This window comes from Panthera leo, chromosome C1, assembly GCF_018350215.1.
Source record: "Panthera leo isolate Ple1 chromosome C1, P.leo_Ple1_pat1.1, whole genome shotgun sequence".
NCBI classification, from domain to species: domain Eukaryota; kingdom Metazoa; phylum Chordata; class Mammalia; order Carnivora; family Felidae; genus Panthera; species Panthera leo.
The window spans coordinates 104,754,467-104,780,448 of record NC_056686.1 but is presented as its reverse complement, the minus strand read 5'-3'; the positions used below and the strand labels follow the sequence as shown (position 1 = coordinate 104,780,448).

General features: G+C 52.6%; 2 protein-coding genes and 1 long non-coding RNA gene across 4 annotated transcripts; 2 read left to right on the top strand and 1 right to left on the bottom strand.

The window, feature by feature from the left end:
* The first annotated feature begins 1,927 nt into the window (after positions 1-1,927).
* Positions 1,928-6,766, top strand: MCL1 (MCL1 apoptosis regulator, BCL2 family member). Its single transcript, XM_042953857.1, has 3 exons — positions 1,928-2,708; positions 3,063-3,310; positions 3,829-6,766. Exons 1-3 carry the CDS (start codon positions 2,021-2,023, stop codon positions 3,943-3,945), a joined length of 1,053 nt encoding a protein of 350 aa, XP_042809791.1. The 5' UTR covers positions 1,928-2,020; the 3' UTR covers positions 3,946-6,766.
* Positions 6,767-15,012: 8,246 nt separating this feature from the next.
* On the top strand, positions 15,013-19,434 carry LOC122228672. Of its 2 annotated transcripts, XR_006206706.1 has the most exons (5): positions 15,013-15,097; positions 16,623-16,797; positions 17,210-17,259; positions 18,481-18,631; positions 19,303-19,434. It is a non-coding gene; the product is annotated as an uncharacterized LOC122228672 (long non-coding RNA). The 2 variants fall into 2 exon arrangements; XR_006206705.1 differs by lacking the exon at positions 18,481-18,631.
* Positions 15,091-25,680, bottom strand: ADAMTSL4 (ADAMTS like 4). The gene is given in 19 exon segments (XM_042953856.1): positions 15,091-15,719; positions 15,872-16,016; positions 16,288-16,467; positions 16,580-16,786; positions 17,077-17,253; positions 17,599-17,803; positions 18,145-18,274; positions 18,470-18,637; positions 18,640-18,654; positions 18,758-18,869; positions 19,023-19,195; positions 19,428-19,632; positions 19,995-20,131; positions 20,862-20,964; positions 21,213-21,888; positions 22,120-22,472; positions 22,752-22,809; positions 22,994-23,098; positions 25,597-25,680. Coding segments are annotated over 18 exon segments (3,201 nt in total). The 5' UTR covers positions 23,014-23,098; positions 25,597-25,680; the 3' UTR covers positions 15,091-15,582.
* Between the last annotated feature and the right edge of the window lie 302 nt (positions 25,681-25,982).

Here is a 25,982-nt window from a genome sequence, read left to right as displayed (position 1 = left end):
CTTCATGGAACCAGTTTTATCATTCTGTTAATTTCTTCATTACTAAGGTAAATAAAATTTTGAAAATGTGTAAAAAAAGAAAGAGTATAGTATAAAGAGGACTTAGAGCTCAAAGGCAAAAGATTAGCTTCACCTCAGTGGAAGAGAACAGGGTATTCCAGTAATTCTGGAAATTGCTATCAGCAGAGTGGAGAGCTTCCCAAAACTCAAGTTTATATATAGGGCCTAAGAACAAAACAAAACCAAAAACACTGCTTTCCCAAGGTGAGGAATAAAAGGGATGAGTAATTAAGAGAGGCAGTAAGGATGAGAGCAAATGTTTTTTCATTACAGAAAGGGAAAGGCTACATGAAATATTAAGTATGCCCAATTTCAGGCCCCAAAAGATGTAGAATAAGGTTCTTAGTTCCTTGGAGAACTTGGGGAAGTTTCAAAGGATTTAATACACACCTACAAAAAAAGATTGGCACAGCCAGGATGTCAACAATGCTTTTCTTTTGAGGGTCAGGACTGTGGCCAAAATAGTTACCCTAAGAACAAGAACCATTCTTGAAAGGGTGTGTACTCTGACTCTGAACAATACTAGGGATCAGAAGTACTAAGTGATTTTAAATTCCCTGAAATACTAAGTGATTTTAAATTCCCTGAGGACAGGACCTTCCAGATATCCTGAAGACACACCGATTCCACCTCTAAACTGCACAGACCTCCCAGCCTACTACTGAGACTCGCGGCTTGCTAGAGCAGTCTGAAGGCGTCTGGAAGGTGGTCGGCCTGTTAATCTTATGTAGTATGGATGCCTACATCACGATCATGCCACACACTGTTTTGTCATCCTCTTAGTCATGAAGCACTATAGACTATAGACACCCTGTCCTCAAGAGGGTGATCCCTGGAGTCAAAGGTGCCTCATACCCACCCACTACAAAAATAAAAGGTGTCAGGAGCCTCAGAAGAGATGCGAATAGGGTCAGGCTTACATGTCAATAAAACCAGTGATTGTGGAGTAGAGATAGGAGGTGAGAGAAAGCAAGTAGAGAGACAGAAATAAAATTTACTTTGGGCAGAACAATTTCCTTTAGTCAAGTTACATGTAAGTGATCCATGGGGCAGTTCTTGGACCGTCCCATTTCCAAACATTGTTCGACTGAGAACAAAGGGCAGAGGATGTGCAAAACAAATGCAGGTCCCCAGCAGTGCCGCTTAAGGACCCATATTATCTAAATGGTTTTTTCTTTGTTTTGTTTTGTTTTGTTTTGTTTTGTTTTGTTTGAGAGAGAGAGAGAGAGTGAGCGTGAACACGAGTGGGGGAGGAGCAGAGAAACAGGGGGACAGAGGATCCGGAAATGGGCTCTGTGCTGACAGCAGCCAGCCGATGCGGGTTTGAACTCACGAATTGTGAGATCATGACCTGAGCGGAAGTCCGCGGCTCAACTGACTGAGCCACCCAGGAGCCCCAAGAACCCCTATTATCTAGACTGTTGTTTCCCAGCCACGGCAAAACTTCTTCATCCCCTTTCCTTAATTTCTGAATGACTCAATGGGTAAGACTTTAGTAGCGGAAAGAAAAAGCCTCCGCCACAGAAGCAACAGCCGGGGCTCGCAAACCAGGAGCCTGGAAAGCGGCTAGGCAGCCATTAACAGGCCCACATCGGCGCAGCGGAAGAACTCGAGCCCACCAGCCCCAGCTCCCGGGTCGCCGTTACGTAACCCACCGCGTGCCCACCGAGTGTCGGAAGACCCCGCCCAGCCCTAAAGCCCCGCCCCTACCCCTACCGGCCGGTGAGGTGCCGTGCGCAGCTCTAGGGAAGCTTCCTCCCCTTTCCCCTTTTATGGGAGTACCTTTTTTTTTTTTTTTAAAGATTTGCTGACGTCACCGAGTAGGACTGGCTCTGAAACCTTGATATAGGAGGCCCTCTCTCACTCCTTACTTCCGCTTCCTTCAACTGAGGAGTCAGGGCCTCCCCCATTTTTCTCACCCAGGAGGAGGAGGCGGCGGCGGAGGCAGCAGCAGCTTACGATGTTTGGCCTCAAGAGAAACGCTGTAATCGGACTCAACCTCTACTGTGGGGGGGCCGGGCTGGCGGCCGGGAGCGGCGGCGCCTCCTCTTCGGGAGGGCGGCTTGTGGCTGTGGGGAAGGAGGCCACGGCCCGGCGAGAGGTAGGGGGAGGGGAAGCCGGTGCGGTGATTGGCGGAAGCGCCGGCGCGAGCCCCCCAGCCACTCTCGCGCCCGACGCCCGGAGGGTCGCGCGGCCCTCGCCCATTGGTGCCGAGGGCCCCGACGTCACCGCGACCCCTCCGAAGCTGCTGTTCTTCGCGGCCACCCGCTGTGCGTCGCCGCCTGAAAAGATGGAAGGCCCAGCCGCCGACGCCATCATGTCGCCCGAAGAGGAACTAGACGGGTACGAGCCGGAACCTCTGGGGAAGCGGCCGGCTGTCCTGCCTTTGCTGGAGTTGGTCGGGGAGGCCAGCAGTGGCCCCGGCACAGACGGCTCACTGCCCTCGACGCCACCCCCAGCAGAGGAGGAGGAGGACGAGTTGTTCCGGCAGTCGCTGGAGATTATCTCTCGGTACCTTCGGGAGCAGGCGACTGGCGCCAAGGACGCGAAACCACTGGGCGGGTCTGGGGCGGCCAGCCGAAAGGCGTTAGAGACCCTCCGACGGGTCGGGGACGGCGTGCAGCGCAACCACGAGACCGCCTTCCAAGGTAAGGGGGTTGGTTAGTCGCGGAGGCTGCGCTGCCCTGGTTCACCTGTCCCCGGACTCACCCACCGAATGGGGGTGGAAACCGAAAACAAGTCAGTGTTGAAACGACTCGCAATCTATTTCTGAAACCAGAATATTCTGGCCGTGAGTCATTGTTTCCGCCCATCTTAATTCTTGTGGAAATGGCAGCTCTGTTCAAAGCCCGGAAAGGGTGGGATGTCATTTTTCAACTGGGGTCGGCCCGAGTTCTGTGGACCCCAAATAGCGATTTCCCCCGCCGTGGGTGGGCAGGCAGATCATGCGCCGGTTTAGACAAAGGAGGCCGTGAGAACCTGCATGCTTTTCTTCCTCTCAGGCATGCTTCGGAAACTGGACATCAAAAACGAAGACGATGTCAAATCTTTGTCTCGAGTGATGGTCCATGTTTTCAGTGACGGAGTAACAAACTGGGGCAGGATTGTGACTCTTATTTCTTTTGGTGCCTTTGTGGCCAAACACTTGAAGAGTATAAACCAAGAAAGCTGCATCGAACCATTAGCAGAAAGCATCACAGATGTTCTTGTAAGGACAAAACGAGACTGGCTAGTCAAACAAAGAGGCTGGGTAAGTTTGTTTTAAGGTCGAAGGGGGCCTTGGAATGGAAATGGAATGAAGGATTTTATAAAGAAGGTCTGGGGTTATCTCAAGCTTTTTATGATGCACAACTCAGGTTTCAGGCTCTAACTTACGGACCGGTTTGCCTAATACTGATTTAAGTAGTGGGCTCACAGAGATAGTGTGGTATGACTGTCTTAAATTCTTGCATCAAAAATCCCGGTTCTGTAGCCTGTTTTACTGGCTGTTGAAACTTTTGTTTTTGGTATTGTAATTCAGCTGGATACTCTTCTGTGGATACAAATTATGAAAAAATAAGAATCACTTGGGCGGATGATAGTAAACAACGTTTCTGAGTGTCCCCCCACCCCGGCATTTGTCTTCTGCCGTCTGGTGTAAATAATATTTGGTTCATTATGTTTGGGGGGGAAACCTTAGATATTTTAATTCATCTTTCTTTATGAATAGTGTTTTTAAGCCATTGGAAACCCATACTTGAAAATGTACTTTTCTTTTTTGTTTTCTAGGATGGGTTTGTGGAGTTCTTCCACGTAGAGGACCTAGAAGGTGGCATCAGAAATGTGCTGCTGGCTTTTGCAGGTGTTGCTGGAGTAGGAGCTGGTTTGGCATATCTAATAAGATAGCCTTTTAAGTGCAATAATTGACTTTTAACCAACCCCAGGCACCAAAATCACATAACGACTGCTGTGAATCAAATGTATTTATGAAGTTGGACTTCAAGCTGTCCAGGCTGTAACCTCCAAGAGTTCTACTCTAGCAACGTAGAAAAGCAAGTGGCAAGAGGATTATGGCTAACAGGAATAAATACATGGGAAAAGTAGTCCCCCTTGAAGAGTCACTGTCTAAAGCAAGGTTCAATTTCAGCAACAGGCAAACTGGGGGGCCGTGGAAGAGGACTTTTAGAGTTAGTGAAGATGGTAGGCTTGAAGAGACTTGATTTCCTTGTCTAGAACAGGAGAGTGGCCAGTAGCCAGGCTAGTCATAGAGTCCATTAAATGTCCACTGAAATAATTAACTTCTTATAGTGTTAAAAGAGAAGCACTAACAATGGCAGTGATCTGTATAAAATGGATTTAAGCTACAGGTAATAGAACTATGACTAGAAGCCTCCGTACTGTACAACAGAGTGTGAAGGGAAGCTTTTTCTCTGCAATTAGCTTTTCCCAGGTGTACTTCTTGAATAGAAAGTCCAAGTGCTCAGGACTTTTTATACCTGTTCTACTTTGGCTTGGTTTGAGTGGTTTAGTTTATTAGCCTAGTAATGGCCAAGAATACTTGACTTAAGGCTCAATAATGACAATTGCAAATATGAAAATATCCTCAATTTTTAAGACAAAAACAACTTGTAAATGTATTTGTCTGTAAAAATTGTATATATTTTTACAGAAAGTCTATTTGAAATGTAAAGGGATGAAAAGTCTCAAAATACATTAATTTTTTCATACCCGTTTGAAATTTCCAACTTCTGTAGTTAGGAATCTATTTCTTACAGCTTTTCTATTCTAAATTTTATCCTGGTCAGTTATAGATTGTATACAGAACCAGTTGATGTAAGTGTATGCAACTTGGTTGTAGTGGAACAATTCTGATTCATAACTGTGCAGACTTTAATTTTCCTATCTGATTTTGGTAAGTATTCCTTAGATTTTTTTTTTAACTGCGATTGAAAAATTGAATGGAAATTCATCCTTTCACTTCATTACATGTAGGTTTTCAATAAGTGAGTCAAGGTGGAGTTTTAAGTTTGGTGGGCGGTGCCGGCTGGTGACTTAGAAATAATGGGTTCTGATTGGGCAGCTACTCATTTCAGTTCTTTCCATTTGAGTTAATTTACTGGTGAAATTTAAATTGAGTTTATGAGCTCATCTTCAAAGCTTTTACTAAAAGATTTTCAGCTGTTCCAAATGGGACTTACTAGCAGTATGTGTATAAAAAGATCACATCAGGTGTATGAGAGACATTTGATCCCTTGTTTGCTTAATAAATTGTAAAACGGCTTGGAAAAGCAGGCTTATAGTCTAACCATGGTGCTATTATTAGGCTTGCTTGTTAAACACAGGTCTAAGCCTATCAATAAAACAAATACTTATGTTTCATTTCTATTAATGATTCCCAAACTTTGTTCAAATTTTTGCATTGGCATCTCTTTGGATTTCAGGCTTGATGTTTTATCAAACTTTTTATTTTCTATACTTCTTGAAGTATTTGCTGCTTGTTCTCCCTGTACAAATAGTTATATCAATTCCTACATCCTTACCATGCCATCTCTGAACTCCTACTGGCCCTTTTAGTTTTTGGCACTATGAACCCTAAGTAACCCCCCAGGAGACCACAGACCTTCATCCTTAATGAATTTTATCCTTGGGAGGTGGTAGGTAGTACAGTGGGTGCCATGACCATGAGAGACATATGGTGGAGGAGTCCCTTTTCCTTTGGTACCTTTTCAGTTACTGCTTTATCCTATCTTTGGGGAAAAGTTTTTAAAGTCCCTTTAGGAATTTTCAGAGAAGGGGGACAACAAATGGTGTGACTTTCTCTAGGTTCCTTTATGTTTGAAAAAGCTCATTTAAAATTACAGAAAGGGATGGGTTCTGTTAGACCTCAGAGTTCTATAAAAACTGGTAAACTGAAGAAAGCTTCTGTAGTAGATCTAGGGTCATTTGAAAGCTTCATCCTTGGAACGTAACCTTTGGTCTGTGGACTCCAGATGAAAACAGGCATGAATAAAATGACTAAGAATGTAATAAATAGGGAGGGATTGCCCTGCCTGCCCATCCTTGAGCCATAAGGTCATCTAGCTAGAGCTATTTTTACCTATGTATTTATCGTTCTTGATCATGAACCACTTATTTATGTCATGTCTATCTCTAAGGACCTGAAAGCACTTTATGTAGTTTTTAATTAATCTGAAGATCTGGTAAAGGTGACTAAAAGGCCTGTCTCCCCATATCCACTTGTGGAAATAAGCGCATAGATGGAGATTGGTGGAGTTTAGGGAACCCACCCCAATTTTCTAGGTGTGACTGCTGAAATGTAGAGAAGGATCTTAGTTGAAACTTTGGGTCAGGGGCTTGGAGGGCTTAGCCCAAGTGCTTTGGGGAAGGTTGGGTGGTTTTGTAGGGAGAGGAGGCACGTGTCCTCAGTGCTGGCTAGCTGCATAGTTCAGGCAAATCCTCCAGAATGGAAGGGGAGGGTTGTGTGGAAAGCTGGCTCTCAGCAACTTGTCTTCTGTCTCTCAGGGAAAACATGCAGTCCTGTAGTGTCCGGGCACACTCTGTTGGGGGCGAACATCTTGGTTCTGGTTAAAGAGCTCATGCTATTGACAGCTGTGCCAGGAAGGGTTAGGACCAACTACAAATTAACATGGGCTGTAAAATGTAGTGTGTTTCCCTAACTTCCTGTTTTTCCTGAGAAGAAAATAATAAACCTTTTATTCAAATGCAAGGTGTGGTATGGGTGTTTTCTAATCGATGATTGTCTTCCCCCCACTTAGGCCTTTTTAGGGAAGTCAGCTGAGCAAATAAGTATAGGTGAGTTGACCAGCAAAAGCCCCATAAAGCTAATTTGCTCAGGCAAAGGATAGTTCCCTTCAGAGTAACCATTTCATTGAAATCAGGGGTGTTGGGTTTTGAAATGTATTACTGTGGTACTTTGGAGTAATTCTTCTACATTTTAAGCGAGAATCAAAAATCCTGATTTTTCTTTTAGTCACCATGTGCTGGTATAATTTTGAGGTAAGCTGTTTCGTTGCTGCATTTACTGTATCTCCCCATCTCAACCTTTTCAGATGAAGGAGCTAGAAGAATTAACATCCACAGTTTAAGAGTTTTGATAAGATTCTTGGTACTGTTTCAGTACTTTTCCCCTTTCCTCTCTCAAAAAGGAAGTGGAGAGTAAGCACTTAAATTTCAGAAACTCTATCTTGTCTTCAACTACCTTGAAAGAAAGGGAGCTGAATCACCATGGCAATGTGCAAATATGAAGTTTGCATATTGGTTTTAAAAGCCTTGAGCACCGGATGCCAATTGTACGAACAGGATTCTGTGCTTTTGTGCACTTAGAAGCACATTTCTGCTTAGAAGCTCCTCTTTTTCTGGAGTCTGACTACCAGAAGAATGCAACTTTTTATCCTTACAAAGAAAGCGGTTACATACTAATGCACTCCTAAGCAGAAAATTGAGGGGAGGGTACCTTAGGACCCAAGGGCCCAAATCTTGGCCCCAGCTGAGTTGTACACAGTGCTATTGCTCCCGTTGATAGATTTTGATGTGAAGCCATTTCTGTGGTCATGTTCCTTAGTTTAACACCTTAAAAACTTGGCTCAAATGGTAACCAGGTAACATGAGTCACCAAGGGAGTCAAAATAATCAACACTTCCCTTCATTTGACACAACCAAGACTTTGTCTTTCAGTTCCTGTTTTTGTGACTTTAGAGCTACCTCTTGCTTCATATAATTTCCTTTCAGAAAATTTTAAAGCAGTTGTGACAGCTGGTGGATTTTACAAAAGTTAAAGTGAAGTAACTTGTACAACTGGTGTGTAGCATGGATCCAGCCAGATTCCCAGAGCATGGGTGGTTTATTCCTGGAGTTCAAGATGATCTATCTTAAATTATCCCTAGCTCTTTTTGGCCCCACTTGTTCGATGATTACAGAACTTTGTCTTCTGCACCCTACCACACTGTTCAAAGGCTTCTCAGTTTCTAGATTTGAAAACTTAGACCTTCTTTGGTTTCAGAGTTGTTACAGTGTTATCTTAGTTATGTGAAGCATGTGGAAAGAAGGGGGTTGGGAATCTGTCTCCAGGCAGATGAAACAGACCTAAGAATTCAGTGGGGTTTTTTTTCTTTTTTAAGATTTTATTTTTGGGGCGCCTACCTGGCTCAGTTGATAGAACATGCGACTCTTGATCTCAGAGTCATGAGTTCAAGTCCCACACTGGGCGTGGAGCCTACTTAAAAGATGAAGTAATCTCAACACCCAACATGGGACTCGAACCCACAACCCTGAGATCAAGAGTCCCATGCTCTACCAACTGACGTTAGCCAGGTGAGCTGAGAATTCAGTGTTCTTTACTAATAATTCTTGTGAGGTAAAAAGGGTACCTGTGGCAGGTTTTTGTACCCACAGCATACCTGGTTTCCCTTTGCAGTTCCTTTCTTTACCTGAATAGAATAGTAATTCTTAACTGGTGGGAAATCTGTGAGGGCCAAGAATGCTACTCCAGGTTTTACCCCTTCCAAGCATCCATTTCCAGGTCTTATTTCTGCCATTGGTCTCTGTATTCTTAACTCACTTTGCCTTCTCATTTCCTGTTCAAGGATTACTTTCCGTTTAGTAAGAAGTTTAGTAAGAACGTTTCAACTGTGCAATGAGCTGGGACATTTAATGAGCTCTAGGCAGCCAGATGTTTGTTGAGTCTCTTCATTCATCCATTACATGTCAGTGAACTACTTGCTATTTACCTTGCACTGTTGGATGCTGGAATTACAAAGAGAATAATTCTTTCTCTCAAATTCCATCAGAAAAAAAACTAGGGAAAAGGGTGTCTGCCTGGCTTAGTCAGTGGAGCATGCGACTCTTAATCTCAGGGTTGTGAGTTCAAGCCCCATATTGGGCATGGAGCCTACTTAATAAAAAAGGAACAGTGGGAAGACACATGGCAACTAATGGTAGATCTTTGATTGGACCCTTGGTGGAAAAAGCTCTAGTGTGCACAATTAGGGAAATGTTAATATGGGCAGTATGTTAAATGGTACTGTATCATGTTATATTTCTTGAGTGTATTATAGTATAGTTATATAAGAGAATGTTCTCAGGCTGAAGAGTTGAATGTATCACAAAACCATATAATGAGAAAGCAATTGTGCCAAGATGGCTTACAGGCTTACAGTCTAGTAGGAGTGATAACTATGGATGAAAATAATTAGAGTACATTTCATGAAGTGCTATGATAAAGATATTCTAAGATAAAGGGTGGAACAAAGCAGGGTGACCACTTCTGGAAGCAGATGGTCAAGGGTTCAAAAGAAACATTTGAGGTTGAACCTTAAAGAATGAGTAGGAAACAAACATGCACAGAAGCATGGAGTTGGGAAAGAACTTCCAGGAGTGCAGGGGGAGGGTGGGGAGGTTTAGATCATTTTTTTTCTTCTCATTTCCTTCCCTGCCTGCCTTCCCCTTCATCATACATAGCCACTGAATATATCTCTTCAGTTTCTTCCATTTGTGGCCTTATATAAAAATAAGGGGAGCCTGGGTGGCTCAGCCCAACTCTTGATTTCAGCTCAGGTCATGAACTCACAGTCCTGGAATTGAGCCCTGCATCAGGCTCCACGCTGAGCGCGGATCCTGCTTGGGATTCTCCCTCTCTCTGCACCTCCCTGGCTTGTGCTCTCGCGTGTGCTCACTCTAAAAATAAATAACATTTAAAAAGATGGAAAATCCCTGGTGGAGAAAAAAAAAAAAAAAGATGTGTCTTTGGTCTTAAAAGTCTGAATTTGGTGTAAATGACACACAGCTGGGTGGATCGTGTTTATTTGGGAAGTAGAGAAGATAGACCCCATTGATTGTTTTCCCCGTCACGTCAGTGGTGGCCCTGAATACACTCGGTCTCGGATTATAGCCGTCCCTGGATCTTGGTGTAGGAGCTGGCTTCGGCAGACCTGCTTTGAATCCAGCTGTTTTGAATAAAGTCTTCAGAACCTCACCTGGGGTAGCTCCCTCGCCAGCCATCTGTCCTTTACCCACCCAGGTTCACATAACCAGGCAAAGGAACCAATTTTTCCAAGTCAGACCCAAGAGTGCTGTGCGCTCTAGAGAACAAACTTTTAATAAAGGACAGCCTCCCAAAGCTATTTAATGGGACCCCAAGATACTGAATGGTGGCTCCACTCTCCCTAATCCCGTTCCCGTGGGAGACTTGATTACAGCTATTCCCATCCTGGTTAAAAAACCAGTTTGCTCTAACTGCCCAGTCTTCCCCACAGGCTGCATTCTTGCCCATGAGCTCATTGTTTTGGCTTCACTGCCTGTATAAATCCGCAGCCAGTGCCAGAGGTCTTAGCCTGGGCCCCCTAACTAGCTGGGGCTGCATTCCATTCAGAATTTCACCACCCCCACTTGGTTTTCTTCCCGCCCTCATGTGGTCACATGTGTGTGTTTATTCAAGTTAGCCTGGGACAAGGTGTGCTGGGAAAGCCAGCCAAGGAAGCAGACAAGGAAAAGAATGTTTAACTGTTAGGTTTCATCCTGGATTAGATGGCTTTTCCACTTTGTTTTGATTAAGAAATGTCTTCAGTTCTGTGCCCCCCCCCCCCAAAAAAAAAAAGGTTAATTTTCTTGTCTAGTACCGGGAGCTGGTTTCAAAAAATTTGCTACCCATTTGAGTCCCCCCTACTTGGCTGAGCTGTCTCTCAGGTGTTGAGACTTCAGAGAGGTGGGGGTTTCACCTGGGAAACCTCGCCTTGGAGGTTTCCGTGCTCAGATCTTTCATGAATCCCCACCCTCAGCTCACACCTCCACTCCTGGAGCAGTTCCTACCCACCTCCTGTCCTTGTTGGGAATGGTGGCCAGGAGAGACAGCTGGGCTGCTGTAAAGAGCAGCTATTAGGTTTCGCTGCTTTGTTACTGAAATTTCCTCAGAGGATGGCTTGTTTATTTCCTGAGACCCTGAAAGCCCAGATCTAAGGCAAGGTGGGCCCACCCAGGCTGACGGGCTTTGGGAAGGGCATTTCTCTTATGTGGTCAAGTTTTGAATTAATGTTGTATGCGTAGCAGTATACTCCTTTCCTCTAACCCTCTCTTCATCTCAGAAAACAAAAAACAAAACTGCAGACTGAGGTTGTGGGAGGTGACATTTCTTCATTTCTCAGAAATCCCTCATCAGGCAAAGTAGAGAAACAGAAATAGGGAAATAACTTCATGTCGAAATGAGGTTGTGTGGTCTGTGTGTGTGTGTGTGTGTGTGTGTGTTTTGAAATGAGGTGGCTTGTTTTCAGTTTTAAGGAACAACAGCTTTGGAAGAGCTTGGTAATAGTGGAGAGGAAAGACAGGCAAGGCACGGAAAAGTACGGCATGCACATCCTAACCCCAACCTGAGAGCCTGAAGTTGAACCCATTCCTCCTCTAACTACTGAGGTTCTTTCCCAGGCCACTCCAGCAGCTCTCTGGTGCTGCCTGAGAAAATGCTCTGGTCCATCTGCTTCCTTCTGCACCTCCCCTTCAGCTCATGTGGCTGGTTGTTTCACTAGGGTCTGCCTGCCATGCCCATGTACACCTTGTTTTGGACTACTCTTGCACATTCCTCCCTCAAATTCTACCTTCAGACCTCAACCCTGAAACACCTCCTAGAGTTTCCCCAGTCTCCGGGGTCAAGGAGCCCAAAGTCAGAGTCAGAACTTGTGCTGTCTAGTTTGAAGTTAACGCAACCTGTTTATTGCTCTCGATCGACTCAGACTTAGGTACTTTCCTGAGACTTTCTACTTCCTGTGGAAGAGTCCCCCCCCCAACCCCCACCCTTTCAAGCTAACACCTCTTCATCACCTGCCTGTGACAAACATGCCCCCTCTGCTCTAACTTTCCCACCCAGCTGCCTCCCAGCACCTGAGATGGTGGTTTTGAGCGATGTTGGGAGGAGGGTAGGAATGTGGGAACCTCCAGCCCCACCACTCACGCCCAAACTACAATCTCTGATTCTGGTTTGATTCTCTGTAGTGCAAGGAGAGGGGAGGTCTCCCTGATTCAGCTTACTCTGCTGGGGGAGCATGTTAAGTTAAAATGAAGTCTCTATTTGTAAAACTAGGCAGAAGGGGAGAGGGAGACATTAAAGAGGATCTGGTCGGAGAGAATTTGGAGGGGAGTTTCTCCTGGCATGTTGTTCCCACTCTATCCCTCCGCCCTCCCACTGTCTAGACCCTCCAACCATATTTCTGCTCTCGAGGACTCCTGAGAGAGGGAGCCTCAAGGCTGAGACACTCATGCCATGCAGGGAGGCCAGCCAGTGGACCCTGTGCTCTGTTTCACTCCTAGTTAGCAGGCACTGAAGCTGCTGGGGTGAGGAGTATGGGTCTCCACAGACTCACCCCTGCAGCTGTGAGCACCTGCTTGCAAGGAGGCCCAGGGGGGTGGGGAAGTCTAGGAGATAAATTTAGTCTGAAGGCTGCAGCTTGATTGGGTTGGGTAGTTACCCTGGGGAAGCTAGGTTGGGGGAGGGGAGAGGAATTCTGACCTAACTGAACTGAGATCTCATAAGTTCACCCCCTCCTTCCCCCCTGCCACACACACACTGAGAAATGAGGAGCCCTCGGCAAGACACTGGCTGGCCTCTGCACGCTTGCTCTCTCTTGTGCATATCAAGATTGTTCCTATAACCACCCCACCCCCACCTCAGTTCTCAGGGGTCCAGTTCCTCTGAGTCCTTCCCTAAATTCCCCCCAGTGCACCAAGCCTAGAGGCCCCTCTACCACATCTCTCTGGCCTTGGCTTGCAGCTTCCTCTCTCCCAAGTCCCTGTAGAGGGTTTCAGAGGTCAACAGAGAGGTGTCTGGCCACACTACTACCCTCTATGGGACCAGGAAAAAGGGTTGCTCAGGGTCAGATTCCCCTTCCTGAAAGCTTCCATGTTGACCCCATACTGACTTCAGTGACTCGAGGAAAGAATCCTTAGGGGCTGCACTGAATCCTACTTAGCTTTCAAATGAAAGGGGAGGAGTGCCTGGGTGGCTCATTTGGTAGAGGGTCTGACTCTTGGTTTTGGCTCAGGTCATGCTCTCAGGGTCGTGGGATCGAGCCCAGTGTCAGGCTCTGGGCTGAGTATGGAGCCTGCTTGAGATTCTCTCTCTTTTCCCACCAGCTCACACTCTTTCTCTCTAAAATAAAATGAAAGGGGACAGGGGGAAACCCCCAAACAAAAGCCCATATCCTGAGAAGTCAGAGGCTGGTCGCTGTGAGGGAGGTCAGGGGCAACCAGAAAGAGCAAGGAGGTGCGGAAGTTGGGGGAACCCTAAGAGGGGCTGTGGCTGCATTGCCCACCTGTGATTGGTTCTCAGGCTCAGGCCAAACTCCAAACCTGCCCAGCAACAGCCCTGAGAGGCCCTAAAAGGGAGGGGAACTTCAGGGAAGTCAGCTGAGCTGGGGCCACCGCCCAGGCTGCAGCTTCCAGGAATCGCTGGGAGGGCCCCTGCTACTCACTGTCACCCCTCCCTCCATGTTAGGACTCCGCCTTCAGCTCTCAGTATCGACCCGGCTGGCTCAGGCCCCACTTCCCTGGTCCCCCCATCTCTGATCCCCTCACAGGTTCACTACAGAGAGGAACATGTCTGACACCTCCTCTTGAGGCTCAGGGTCTTCAGAGACATTGACACCAGGCTTGCCTTGTACCCTCTTTCCTCACTCGTTCCCTTTGGACTAGTTTCATTTTCCTTTCCCTCACTCCCTTGGCCTCCTTCCTCACCTGTCCTCCCAAGAAGTTGCCCAAGGTCTTCCTTCTCAGCCACTTCCAACCCAGGGAGAGTCTAAGTCCCAAGGCAGCAGTATGACACCAGGGAGCTGCTAGAGAAGTCCTGGTATCCTTCATGAGATCTTGATGTGTTCAGGAAACAGCAGAGTTCAGTTGTTTCCACAGGCCTTTATTAACGGTCTTACTTGGCCAGACTTGTACAGGGATGGGAGGAGGGAGGCCTCTAATGCGGATGAATCTGTTTCTGTTGCACTGCACCCCCCTTCCTCTCCTAGGCACAGGAACCCCTGGAAGTGTAGCTTCCGGAAGTGGAGACCTGCACTCAGGCCTCAGAATTGCCGGGGTCAGGGAAAGGATCTGTATTATATGGAAAAGGCTGCTCACTCACACACCACCTCTAGCAAGCTATTTACCTTGAGAGATGACAAGGGCGAAGGAGGGAAGGAGACAAGCGTGATACATCTCTGAAGAATGTGTCTTTGGCAGGACATCCAGTACTGCCTTGGCTCCGCCCTCAACCCCGCCCTCAACCCCTAGAGCCAGGCCAGGCTCCTCCTCCTCCAGCCGTTTCCGCTGAGGGAAGGGGGAGGGGCATAAATCAATTTATTTCCCCCTACCCTAGCAAAAGCAATAATAAACCAAGATCCAAATAGAGAAATAAATGAGTGATAGCAGAAAAGACGGGGGAGGCAGGCAGGGCCAAAGAAAGAGAACGGGAAAAACAAAAAAAACCTTAAAAGCCAGCTGCCATTGACAGCAGGGCTACTAGATTCCGAGAGATTTTATAGAAAGACTCGGCCTACTGAGAAACCCACCATAGGCCCTGCAGTTTCTCCTCAGCTCTGGAAGCAAGCTTCCAATTCTTTACCTAAAGCGGGAGAAGCGGTGACCTCTAGTGGCCAGTGACCAACCTGCAGGGCCTAGGTTGGCCAGGATCCTCTCCCATGATTGGGGCTCATTCATTGGCCTTTCGGGGCCCAGACTCTCCGCCTGGGCTCTAGGCCCTGTTCCCCTTCCCACCCCTCATTCTGACCTCACACTGCTTGTCTAGGTGGCCCAAGTTGCTGGGTTCCCATCAGGACAATAAAGAACCTCTTTCTCATTTGTCATAATCATCTTTAATAAAAAATAAATTAGTTCTGGGGTGGGAATCATTTTAGGAGGTGGGGAGCGGGAGCAGGGGCTAGGGTGTCTTGTTCTAGCCTTTCTTTTTTCCATCTTCTGCCCAGCTGGTCCCTGCTCTGGGGAGGTAGTCTCTCTTCCTGGGGCAAAGCAGGATTGGCAGTGGCTGACCCTCATCCCTAGCTGATTATGAAAGGTAGGGATAGAGAGACTAAGTATGGGGGGAGGGGTTGGAGGACAAATGGGTGGTTTAGAAGATGTGAGGCCTGAACATGAGAACTGAAGTGCAGGGCACAAAGTTGGGGTTGATGGAGAGGCCAGTCACCAGGCAGTCTGGATTACTAAGGAGCTCTCAGCCTAGAAAAGTCTCAGAGAAACAGGCATGGTCCCTCCCCATTCCTCTTCAGTTTAACCTCTTTTTTTGAGAAGTAATACATGTGTGTGAGCACACACATCCACGCGGACCCAGATACACACGTGGGGCCTATGTGCACACATCCCCTCAACCACACACAGACCCAGCCACACACACATCATGATGGTTATCTTGCCGCCCGCAACCACCCTAGGGGACATCCCTGGTGAGACTAGGGCAGGCTGGAGAGCCAGAGGATATAGAGTGGGCTGATGGGTGGGTGACTGATGGTGGAAACCATGAGGAGAGGGTCTCTTGGACTCATTTCAGGCGGGCTCTGGGGGAGAACGCTCCAGGACATGGGCGCAAGAGCGGCAACAGGTGGCTGTGTAGTAGGGATAGACGCAGAGACGGGCCTGTACCACCAGGGGGCAATGTGGAGAGCTGTCCTTGCACTGATCATCTGGGGACAGAGGAGGCCAGGGGGCACAAGACAGTCACCCAGACCCTTCCGTTTGGAGGTGCAGTGCCCACTCCCACTGGTCCTTTCTCATCTCCCCCACACTTCAGTTAAGTCCAGTGTACTGGGGTTAGGGAGAAAAAGGGGCTCTTTACCGGGGCGCTGGCTGCAGGGCTGGCTGTTACAGGGTCGTTTCCTGGACGGCCGCAGGTGAGGAGGGCATCGGACGCTGAGGGTCTGGTTGGCGGTCAAGCACTGGACCTCCCTTGTCTGCACACCCCCCTGGCAGGAGCGAGAACACTGGGGAGACCCCGACTATCAAATCAGACCTTCGCTGTTACTTAGGCTCCTCCTGAACCCCACCACCTTCCCTGAAAGTAGTATGGGGGTGGGGGCTCTCCTGGAACACTGTGAAATCCCACATGGACAGGTCCCCCACGTCTATAGAGAGTAAGACAATGGTAAACCATCGCAGCTGGCCTCATCCTGGGACGCAGTGGGGATACCATAAGAGGAGCCCCCCTTTCCCTGGAAGTCCATGCAGAGCAGGGTGAGGGAGCCAGGCACTCACCGGACTCCAGGGCGTGGAAAACCACCGGTCCTGGCAGTCCTGCCCCTGACAGGGCTGCAGGGCAGGAGGCCTGGGCAGGTGGGAACAGTTGCTGGGAGAAGTCACGTTGAACTCAGTACCCAGTTTGGACACACAGATGATGTCTCTACGCTGTGTGCCAGAGCCACACTCCGAGGAACACTGATACACAGGAAAGGGAGGGTGTGCAAGGGGCAGAAAGAACAGGGATCACTACCACCGGCCCACAGGGAATCCCACCAATGGGCACCCCCCTCCCAGGCTCTTGGCTCACCTCAGCCCAGGGCCCCGTGTACCAGCACCAAGTCATCTCACAGGGTCCTAAGCTGCAGGCACGCATGTCAGGGGGACGGCTTCCAGGCGCACAGCTCTGCTCACTGGTCCCTGCTCCTGATTCCTCCTGGCCCGCCCCATGGGCCTCCCCGCTCCCCAGGCAAACCACAGACCTTCGCTGGATTCCTGTGCCACACTCGGCTGAGCACTGTTGAGAAGGTGATGGGTAGGGGAGGAGGAGAGGTGAGGGTGGTGTGTCCTGGATCCCCAGAGTTAGGGAGTGCCCAGGGTACCAGCCAGATAAGCGGAACCTGTGCTGGGAATCCAGGACCCTAATGTGAGCTTTGCTCACTAATCTCTGAGTTTCTGGCATCAGCAGCATCTAGCACACAGTAGGGCTACTGACGTGTACTATGTGTACTGACATGTGTTGGAAAGAAGGGTCCTGGGTGTGGGGCACCAGGGATGTGGGACTTGGATAAGGGGTGTAGGGCCCACCTTGGAGCTCCAGTCGCTGTGGAACCAGGCTGTAGTACAGGGCCCCATGTCACAGGGCTCTCTGCTGGAGGGCCGTGGAGGGCCTGATGCACACTCCCTCTCGCTCACTTCATCACCATTGTTTCCCACACAGCGAACTTGCCGACTCCTCTGGCCACGCCCACACCGCACAGAGCACTGAGGGTAAGAGAGCATCCCAGAGCCTGGACCCCCAGGCTTCCTCCCTAGCCTCCAGCTCCAGGTCTGTGGCCTGGGAACCAGGACCTGCCTTTCGTCCCTAACTGGGCAGTTACATGGCTTTATGCGCTGAGGGGCAGGCTGAGCAGGTGGCTCTGGGCCGGAACCCCTGGTTCAGTGTCTTATCTGCTTTATAGATGGGAGTCTCACAAGAGATCTTGTCAGTCAAAAAGCTTCTGCTGATTAAAAAAAAAAAAAAATGGAAAAACCACTGCTTTAACTCACTGGTGCCTTTCATCTAAGGTCCTTCCCGTTCTGGCAGCCTCCTGACCCAGTCCCACTCACCTGGCTCCAGGGGGAACGAACCTCCCAATGGCCACAGAGGCGTAGCTGACAGGGCTGGGTGACGTTGGGCCGGGGGAGATGTCCACAGCGCTCCGGAGGCACGGAGGATCCACCCCCCCCAAACTCCTGCCGGCAGCGCAGCTGACGGTGCTGGGTGCCAGGGCCACAGGAGCGGCTGCAGGATGTCCATTCGCCAGCCTCCCAGCTGTGGGCGTGGTGGGGCAGGGGAGAGGCAGAGACACAGAGGAAGAAAACAGAGACACAGAGATGCGTGGGGCTGCCATATGTGGGGCAAGGGATGATGGGCTTAGGGTGGGGAGGCCCCACAGAGAAGGAGCATCTTCAGAACCTGGAATCTGAGTTCCCTTGTGGGGCTCAGGCTGCCGGGGTTTTCTTGCTGTCTGGGGAATGTAAACCTTTCTACTGACATGCTGTCTGTCTGCAGCCAGGAGACCTTGGGTACTGGGCCCAGAATGCAGGTGGGATCCTGAGCAGGGACGGCTGCTGTGTTTTAGGACCCAAGCCCTCCCTGGGGATCATACTCACTATGGAGGGCACGGGGGACCGTGGCAGGGCTCCAGGGGGTCTGGGGGCCTGGCTCCCATGGCACAGCTGTGTTCATCCAGTTCCTCCCCTGACTCACGAGAAATGCAGAGGAAAATGGGGCGCCAAACACCTGAAAGGGATGAGAAGGAAACCAGGGGAGGCAGTCTGGCTCAGAGCCCAGCGTCAGTGGGGCCCCAGGCACTGGAATCAGACTTGGCACAGAGTCAAGGTGTGGACCCACACTCCTGAGTGTGGGATCAGGCGTGCCAAGTCAGGGATCTGGGCTGTGGGTGCCCGGAATCCAGGCTGGTACACGAAGTCTCACCTTTCCCACAGGATGCTGAGCACTCCGAGTGTCCCACTCGTTTCCAGTATCCAGTCGGAGACCCCAGGGGGGTCCTAGGATGGGGTGGAGCACGCATCTGGGGGATCCGCACCTGACGCTGGAGAGTGCCTGGGGTCCGCGCAGGGCGGGGCGCCAAAGCAGGTGGGGTTCTACCCTCAAAATCTCTATGCAAGGACAGTGGAGTAGACGAATCAAATGCACCCCACTGCCTCCAGACTCCCCTTTCAGACCCTCCCTGCATCCCAGGTCTGGGGAGCAGAGTCTTACCCTGCTGGAGGTGGGGGAGGTGGGGCTCTGGGGTGGTGCTCTCAAGATCTGGAGGAGGTGAAGAGATAACATACTGATAAAAAATGCCTGGGTTTTCCTCCTGAAAGATCACCTGGGAAGAGAAAGAGAAGGTAATGAATTGTCTGGTGAAGCAATAAGGGCATACCACTCGCCTTCCCTCCATCTTGAGACCCACAGCTTTGCCCTCAGAGGGAAAGCCTCCCACCACCCCCCAGCAGTCCAGCTTCCTGGGCCCCAAGCTCACGTAGACATCCACAGGCTGGGTAGTGGGCCCTTTGGCTGACAGACTCTCCCCCTTGCCCTCCTCTCGAGAAGGACGGTTGTACAGGAAGACAGTCCCACTGGCCGTGTAGGACCCAGGGGGATCCACAGCCCAGTTTCCATTGATGATGGACTGGCCCCCAGGGCCTCGAAGGGCTGGAGATTGGAGATCAGGACACCAGATCAGTCGTGATGTCCTTCTCCTAGCACTCCCTAAGCCATGCAGAGCCCCAGATGCCCCCGTTCTCTCGCTCTCTCCACAGGGCAAGGAGGCCCCGACTTCTCTCTGCTTGGCCCATTTGCTGTGTTCAGAGCAGGTGTAGAGGGCTGAACCAGGAGACCAGGAATGGAATGGAGACCCAAGACTCAGGGAATCCAGAGAACTCACCAAGGTAGTTGGAGCTGGGCCGGAGCTGGGCGATCTGGAGCTGGGAGGCTCCAGCAGGAATCGACAGGATCTTCTGATAGCCCAAAGGGCCCCCCCGGTCAGTGAGGTTTCCTGAGATGAGGCGGCAGGTGGAATCATCACCCCCACAGACCCCACAGCCATCCGGACGCCTGCCAGAGCCGAGGATCCCATCACAGCCGGGGCTCTGGGGGAGAGTGAGGCAGGGGCCACTTGAGACGAGATACCACCGCACCCCAGCCTCATCCTCTTCGGACTCTCCAGCTTGCCCTGCACCTTGATCTTTACTGCAAGTGAGAATGTGTTTCTCTGCCAGCCCACCAGCCCCAGCCACCCTCCACCGAAGTGTGTATATGCCTGAGGGGGTCCTTCCTACAGTTCACCTCCTGGTTCTGTTCTCACTTCCAGCTGGGCAGGGAAGAACTTTCCTCTGTGCAATCTCAGCCTAGGGTTTTATTTCTGTGATGATGACTAAGGAGACTGTGTGTGCACGCCTATATGTGTGTGTGCGTGCGTATACACACACACAGACACACCATCCTCCCTCACCAGACAGCGTCCGGCCACACAGATGTCTAGGGCTCCAGGCTGACACAGGGTCCCATCCTGGACCTTTTCGGTATGACGGACATAGAAGCGGAAGCCACGAGGACGGCAGTTCAACTCACAGCGTTGGGAGCCCTGAACTAAGAAACAGGGTAGAAGGGTGGTTAGCTGAGGTCCCTGGCGAGAGGCCAGCTGGCAAAGGTCCCCAATTAGCTATAGGGCATCCTGAGGTTGCCTACGTCACTAGGATGAAGGAAATATGACAATTGTATTTTCTCAAAGGTTCCTTTGAGGGTCACACAAAAGTTGAGTCAGATCAGTTGAGGTCACGGAGACCAGTGAAGAGGCTGTGAATCGTGAGAGAGGAGATACTTGAAACCTATGATCACGCGAGCTCACAAAGGGTTTCTTGGCATCAAGCCGACACAGGCCTAAAATCAAGTGGATGGGAACTTGGGAACAGGTGGTCTAACAGCAGCCAGGGCCCACGGTGCACCACGCCCTGCTGTCGCACTGAACGGGACCTCCCTGACTGTGCCCCTCTCATGTCCACCCCACCTCCTGGGATGGACTTCCCACAGGGGGCCAGCCAGAAGGTGCCTCTGGACACTCCCCCTCCCAGCCTGATCCCTCTGCTGATGATCCCATTGTCATCTGACAGCTGCGCCCTGTCTGGAAACCCACTCCCCTTTCTGTGCCTGTGCTGTCTCTTCACCCTGGCCCTGGCCCTGGGAAATAAAAGAAAATATTTCACAAAAGGGAAATACAAGGGCCTCCAGAGGAGATCTAGAGGGGCTGGGTGTCTCCCTCTTCCTGCCATCCCCCAATCTTAAGCCAGTTCAGCTTCCCCAGGGGGGCTACAAACCTCACCTTCTGTGAAGGGCTCCCATTGGTACAGCTGGCCCATGAACTCCTGGGAGTCAAAGGCTGCACACTGCAGGGCCCGGGGGTCTGGATGCTCAGGGGGGCAGGGCTGAGGTGGGGGGGATACAGAGGAGTCAAAGCTGGGGAGGAAAATGGGGGTGTGGGTCAGGGCTGGATTTGGGGGTGTGGGAGGGAAGGTCAGGTCTGTGGAAAAGCTCCGAGGCCCCTACCCTGAGGAGGTCAGATGCCAAGGCCCTTCTCCCTCAGGTCCCGATCTGACAAGCCGAGACCCCAGACTCAGGGTCAGGGGAGCAGAATTGCAAGTTTGGGGAGGGGATGGTCTGAGGAAGAACTCACCGCTTGGCTGCAGGCTCTCAGCTGCTCACTCTCCCCAGAACATCTTGGGACAGGGCTACTGGGAGCAAAGAGGCTCCAGAGGGAACTGGAGTGGGGACCAGCACTCAGCAGAGGCAACCAGCCATCTGGGTAGTGAGGGGCAGGCTCCGTGAGGGACCCTTGAAGATTCCCCCTAGGACTCCAGTGCTCCTGGCTCTGGTGACCTCTGCCCCGAGGGGCAGAAAGGAAAGGATTAGGGTGCCTGTCTGGCACCTGGAGACTGGCCCGACCCTGGGAATTTGGCATTCTTGGCTGAGGGGGCATGTGGAAAGGACTACTGTCCCCTGGGGAGGGGATGGACAAGAGGATGTCTGTGCCAGAGGCTCTGAGGTGGGGCCGTGTGGGGGCAGGCCTGGTTCTAGAAGGCCCCTCTGTCTGAGCAGCATGGGGGCTTCGGGGCTCTGCTGGGGGGGACAGGGGGCGGGAAGACGGTTCTGTAGGAGGGAGCTGAGCTTGAGCTGTGTGGTTTGTGGAAGATGGCTCTGTTCTTGGAGTCAGGGATGAAAGAACTGAGGTGTGGGGGAGCTCGGATCTGCGGAGCCTCCGGGGGTGCCTGCGGTTCCGATGGAGTGGCAAAGCAAAGGGCACTCTCCCGTAACCAAACATTCCCGGCTTGATGGGGTCTCGAACTCGGGATCTGAGAAGGTGTAGCAGGCACTTCTACTGAGAAGGTGTAGCGGTCACAGCTCAGGCCAGCTCCGTCCGACCCAGCCTCTTCCCCAGCCAGCCCCGTCCCCCCCTCCTCCTGGCGTCTACTTCGAGCGCCAAAGATAAGCCTCGCGCTGCCACGCATCCTTTACCCCCGGTCCCTCAGTCCCAAGCCCCGCCCCTGACCCAAGTCCCACCCTTCCCTGGATCCCAGCCTCACCTCCGAGCTGCTGGAATCTCCTGGGCCTCTGCTCTCCCTAACTGGGAAGCAGGACCTCGAAAGGGGCCACCTCTTCCCCGAGGCTGTGGCCTGTACAGGGGGAGGATTTCTCGGGAAGTCTGGGGTCTGGAGCCCTGACCCTGGGGGAGCAGGGCTTCTGGATGTCTTGGGGGCCGGGGTGGGAAGGGCAGGCCCTGGTGTTGAGCTGTAGGGAGCTGACAGGTCCGACTCCTGCGCTGCACCCCAACTCCACAGGGCTGGGAGCAAGAGGCCCACTGGTCCCAAGGACCCCAGATGCCCTCAGGGCCCTGGCCCTCCTCAGGGGGTGTCTGAATAGAGTGTCCAGACAACACCTATGTGGACAAAAAGGTCAGACAAAATTAGAAGGATTGTCGCGGAACTGTGCAGAGTATCCACTCCAGTGCCTGAGGGCTGGGGCTGTTGTTACTGGCCTGAGGACACATTCGGTAGCACAGGTGAGACTTGATGTTATTTGGCAAAGAGTTAGTGAGCTGGGGGGTGGGAGGGAGGCTGGGAGGGCAAATGCAAAAGGGGCCATCACTCCAAGGCCTGTAGGAGTGGGGTGGAGGATAGGAAGGGGGCAGGGTCCCAGCCTCTGGTGCCTGGCTTACCTCCTGATCCAGGCAGAGCTCAGGGAGGGACAGAAGCAGCATCAGGCACAACTGGGACCTGCAAACCGGCCAGAGGAGGTGTCACAACACCCTCCCCACCCCCAGCAGGCTCCCCGCATCCTGATGCCAGCTTCTCAGAAAGCAGAAGTCACTCATCACTTGCCCCCGCCCCGCCCAGTAGTGGCCTGTCCGTCACTTTCAGGAGCAGAGCCGCCCCCCCAGCCGGCAGCCCCACCGCTTACCTGCCCGCCCACTTCTCCATCGCTCCTCCCTTGAAGCCCCAGGCCGGGAGAGGGGACCGGAAGTAAACACGCTACTCCGGCATCTGAGCGTGGAGGGGGCGCGCTCTGCGGGGACAGAAGCCCGGTGGTTACCTCTCCAGTCTCCAGAGCGCTGGGGTTGGCAGGGATGGCTCCTCAGGACATCGAATGAGGATGGAGGTTGGGGGAGGGGGGGCGTCCCACCCTTTTCTGACACTAAGGGTGAGAGCGGGAAGGAATGCTGCCCCTTCCCGCCTGCCGAGACTGGAGGGTGGGGGTCTGACCTCGGCCTCCCGACTGTGGCCCAGTCCCCTCCCCTCAGCCTGCAGGAACTCCTCAGCCCCTCCCCCATCCCAACCAGGGGCTGTTTCCAGGCCAGCTCAGGCCACACAGGCCACACAGGCGCGCACATCTCCCCTAAGATGATTTTCTTCTGGTCCCACCTCCCGCTCTCCCAGGGGTCCCAGAGGGTTGAGGAGGGAGGCCTGGGCGAGGACATGCCAGATACCGGCTCTGAGGAGGTGACAGGAGGCCGCTCTGGGCTTTCCATATCCTACCTGCCCCCCAGCATTTTCTTCCCTTTAAAACTAAGCTCCTTCTGGAGCCCCAGGCACATCTCTGCCTCAAACACTTTCTAGCCCAGGGATAAACTAAGTGGGCCAATGGTTTAATCTGTAGAGAAGCAGGTGATTTTCCCCTTGCGATGTAAGGGGACCCCTCCCTGTAAAGAAGGCTCATTTCAGGTGCAACCATGATGGGCAGGGGGGCCCCCAGGCAGGAGGGATGCAGCCAGAGGGGCCGTTGCTCCCCAGTCACACACCTCGCACTCTGAGGAGCCGGGAAGTCCTTCCTCAAGTCTAGCTTCCATTAGCAGGGAGGTGGAGCTCCGAAACCTCCCCTGGTCTCAAAGCCACAGCTGCCCCACCCCTCCAGCCCCTTGCTGCGTCCCACGAGCCCTCCCCACCCCCACTCCTCAACCCGCTCTTAGTTCTGCTTTCCAGGAAAAAAAAAAAAAAAAATGTTTCTGTTGGATCTGAAAGGCACCCGGGAGAGGAATCCAAGGAGCTAATGCTGAGGTGGGCCAGCTCAGGGGCAGGAAAATGGCAGAGGGGAGGGCAGGAATGTGCTTGGGGGTAGCAACATTCAGCCCCACTCCCCTCCCTGAGACCCCAAGACGTGGAAATTTGAGGGAAGGTTTGCGGAGGACGAGCCTGAGTGCATAGGGTCACCTCAGCTGCTTGGGGTTGGGAAGGGGTTGCTGATGGCTGCTCTTCCCCCCCCCCCCCCCCCCCCCCCCCCCCCGGCTGGGCTGGCCACTGAGGTCACCAGCTCCACCCTGATGGGGGCGTAGGGGCTCCAGAGAAGGGCCAATGGTCCACCCAAACCTTCAGCTCTCTGCCTGACTCTGTGCCTTGATGCTGAAGAGGAGAGATGGGGGTGTGATCACTGTCTGCCCCTTCTCTGCTGCTGGGCACCCACCCTTTCCACTCCCTCTCAGCCTCTGCTTCTCTCTGCTCCCCCCAGGGTCTGTATCTTGCTGTCTCTATGGGTCTACCCAGTACACATAATCCCATCCTGAGCTGGGTTTGGCTTCAGCAGTTCCCTGGAGAAGTGAGGGGTGGGGGTGGGGGTGACGTGAACTCCTGGAGCCCTGGCCAGGCCTGGCTCCCTCTCTGGAAAAGTCCTACCCCACCCCCTGCACAGCTGGGCAGGGGGCCGACACCCCCTCCGCTGCAGAAACAGACACACATTTGTGCTTCTCCCCCTTTGCATGTTCCTCATCTGGTGTGTCTCTCTGCCCAGGGTGAGGAAAGGAGAGGTCAGCAGTGGTCACCCTGGTGCCAGGCTGGAGACTGGTCTGGACAAACCTGGGCTCCTCCTGGCCACACCTCCACACTGGCCAGTGAGGATCAAGAAGGGGAGACCTGGGAAGGGCCACACCCTTCATCCCCAGAGGGACCCACTTCTGGGAAATGGGTCACTGCTGCAGGGGGTGGAACAGCATGTTTCAGGGCTTGTCTGGAGACTCCCTAGCCTGGGTCAGAACTCTGTCCTCGCTGTGCCAGCCTCTCCTGGGTCCTGGACGACCATTCCAACAGGTGTCCTTCCTTTCGAATCATCAGGCTGAGCTGGATCAAGGGCACCCGTCGGCATCCCTCCCAGGGTCCCCAGCCCCATATCCAGAACTGGAGGGGGTGGCAGGGGCACACACCGTCCAGGAACACCCCTCCTGGAGGAACACCCCTCCTGGAGGAGAGCAGGGGGCGCCAGCGCGTGCGGGGAGGTCCTGGGTATGTTTTCCAACTTCGCTCCGTGACTTAGTAGGAATTTTGGCTGATTTTCCGCCCGGGTGATGGGGCCAGAGTTCCACAGGATCAGAACGCCCTCCCCAGAAATTCGACCCCAGGGACTGGAAGATCTTCCGAGGCTACAGAGCTGGGGCTGGGGTCGCGGCTGGGGCGCGACCGCGGGGCACGGGGCGCGGGGGCGGGCGCTGGCGAGCGCGGCGGGGGCTCTAACGGGACCCGGGGAGAGAGGGCGGCCGGGGCCCGGGCTCCCGGGGCGGGGGAGGGGGAGGTCTGTACCTGCTCCGCGCGGCCCCAGCGGCCCGTTAACCCTTCTGCGCCCGGACGCTCCCTGGAGGCAGCCTCGCTCCGCGGCGGCCACTGCGGCCCCTGAGCCGGGCTCGGGACACTGCCGCCTCTGGCCGCGGCTCCGCCCCCGCGCCCGCCCTCGCCCGCCGGCGCCCCGCCCGCCACGCGCCCAGCCCGCGCCCCTCGGCGGCCCCCCGCCCCCCGCGCGGCCAGGCCACCCACCCGGGGCGCGGGCGCTGACCGCCCCTGTGTGCTGGCGCCCGCCGACGGCTCAGGCGAAATCCGGGCCGTCCCTGCCCGCCCCGGAGGCAGCCGTCACTCCGGGCCCCGTCCCGGCGGGGCCGCGCGCTGGGCTGGGCCGGTGGGGGGGGGGGGGG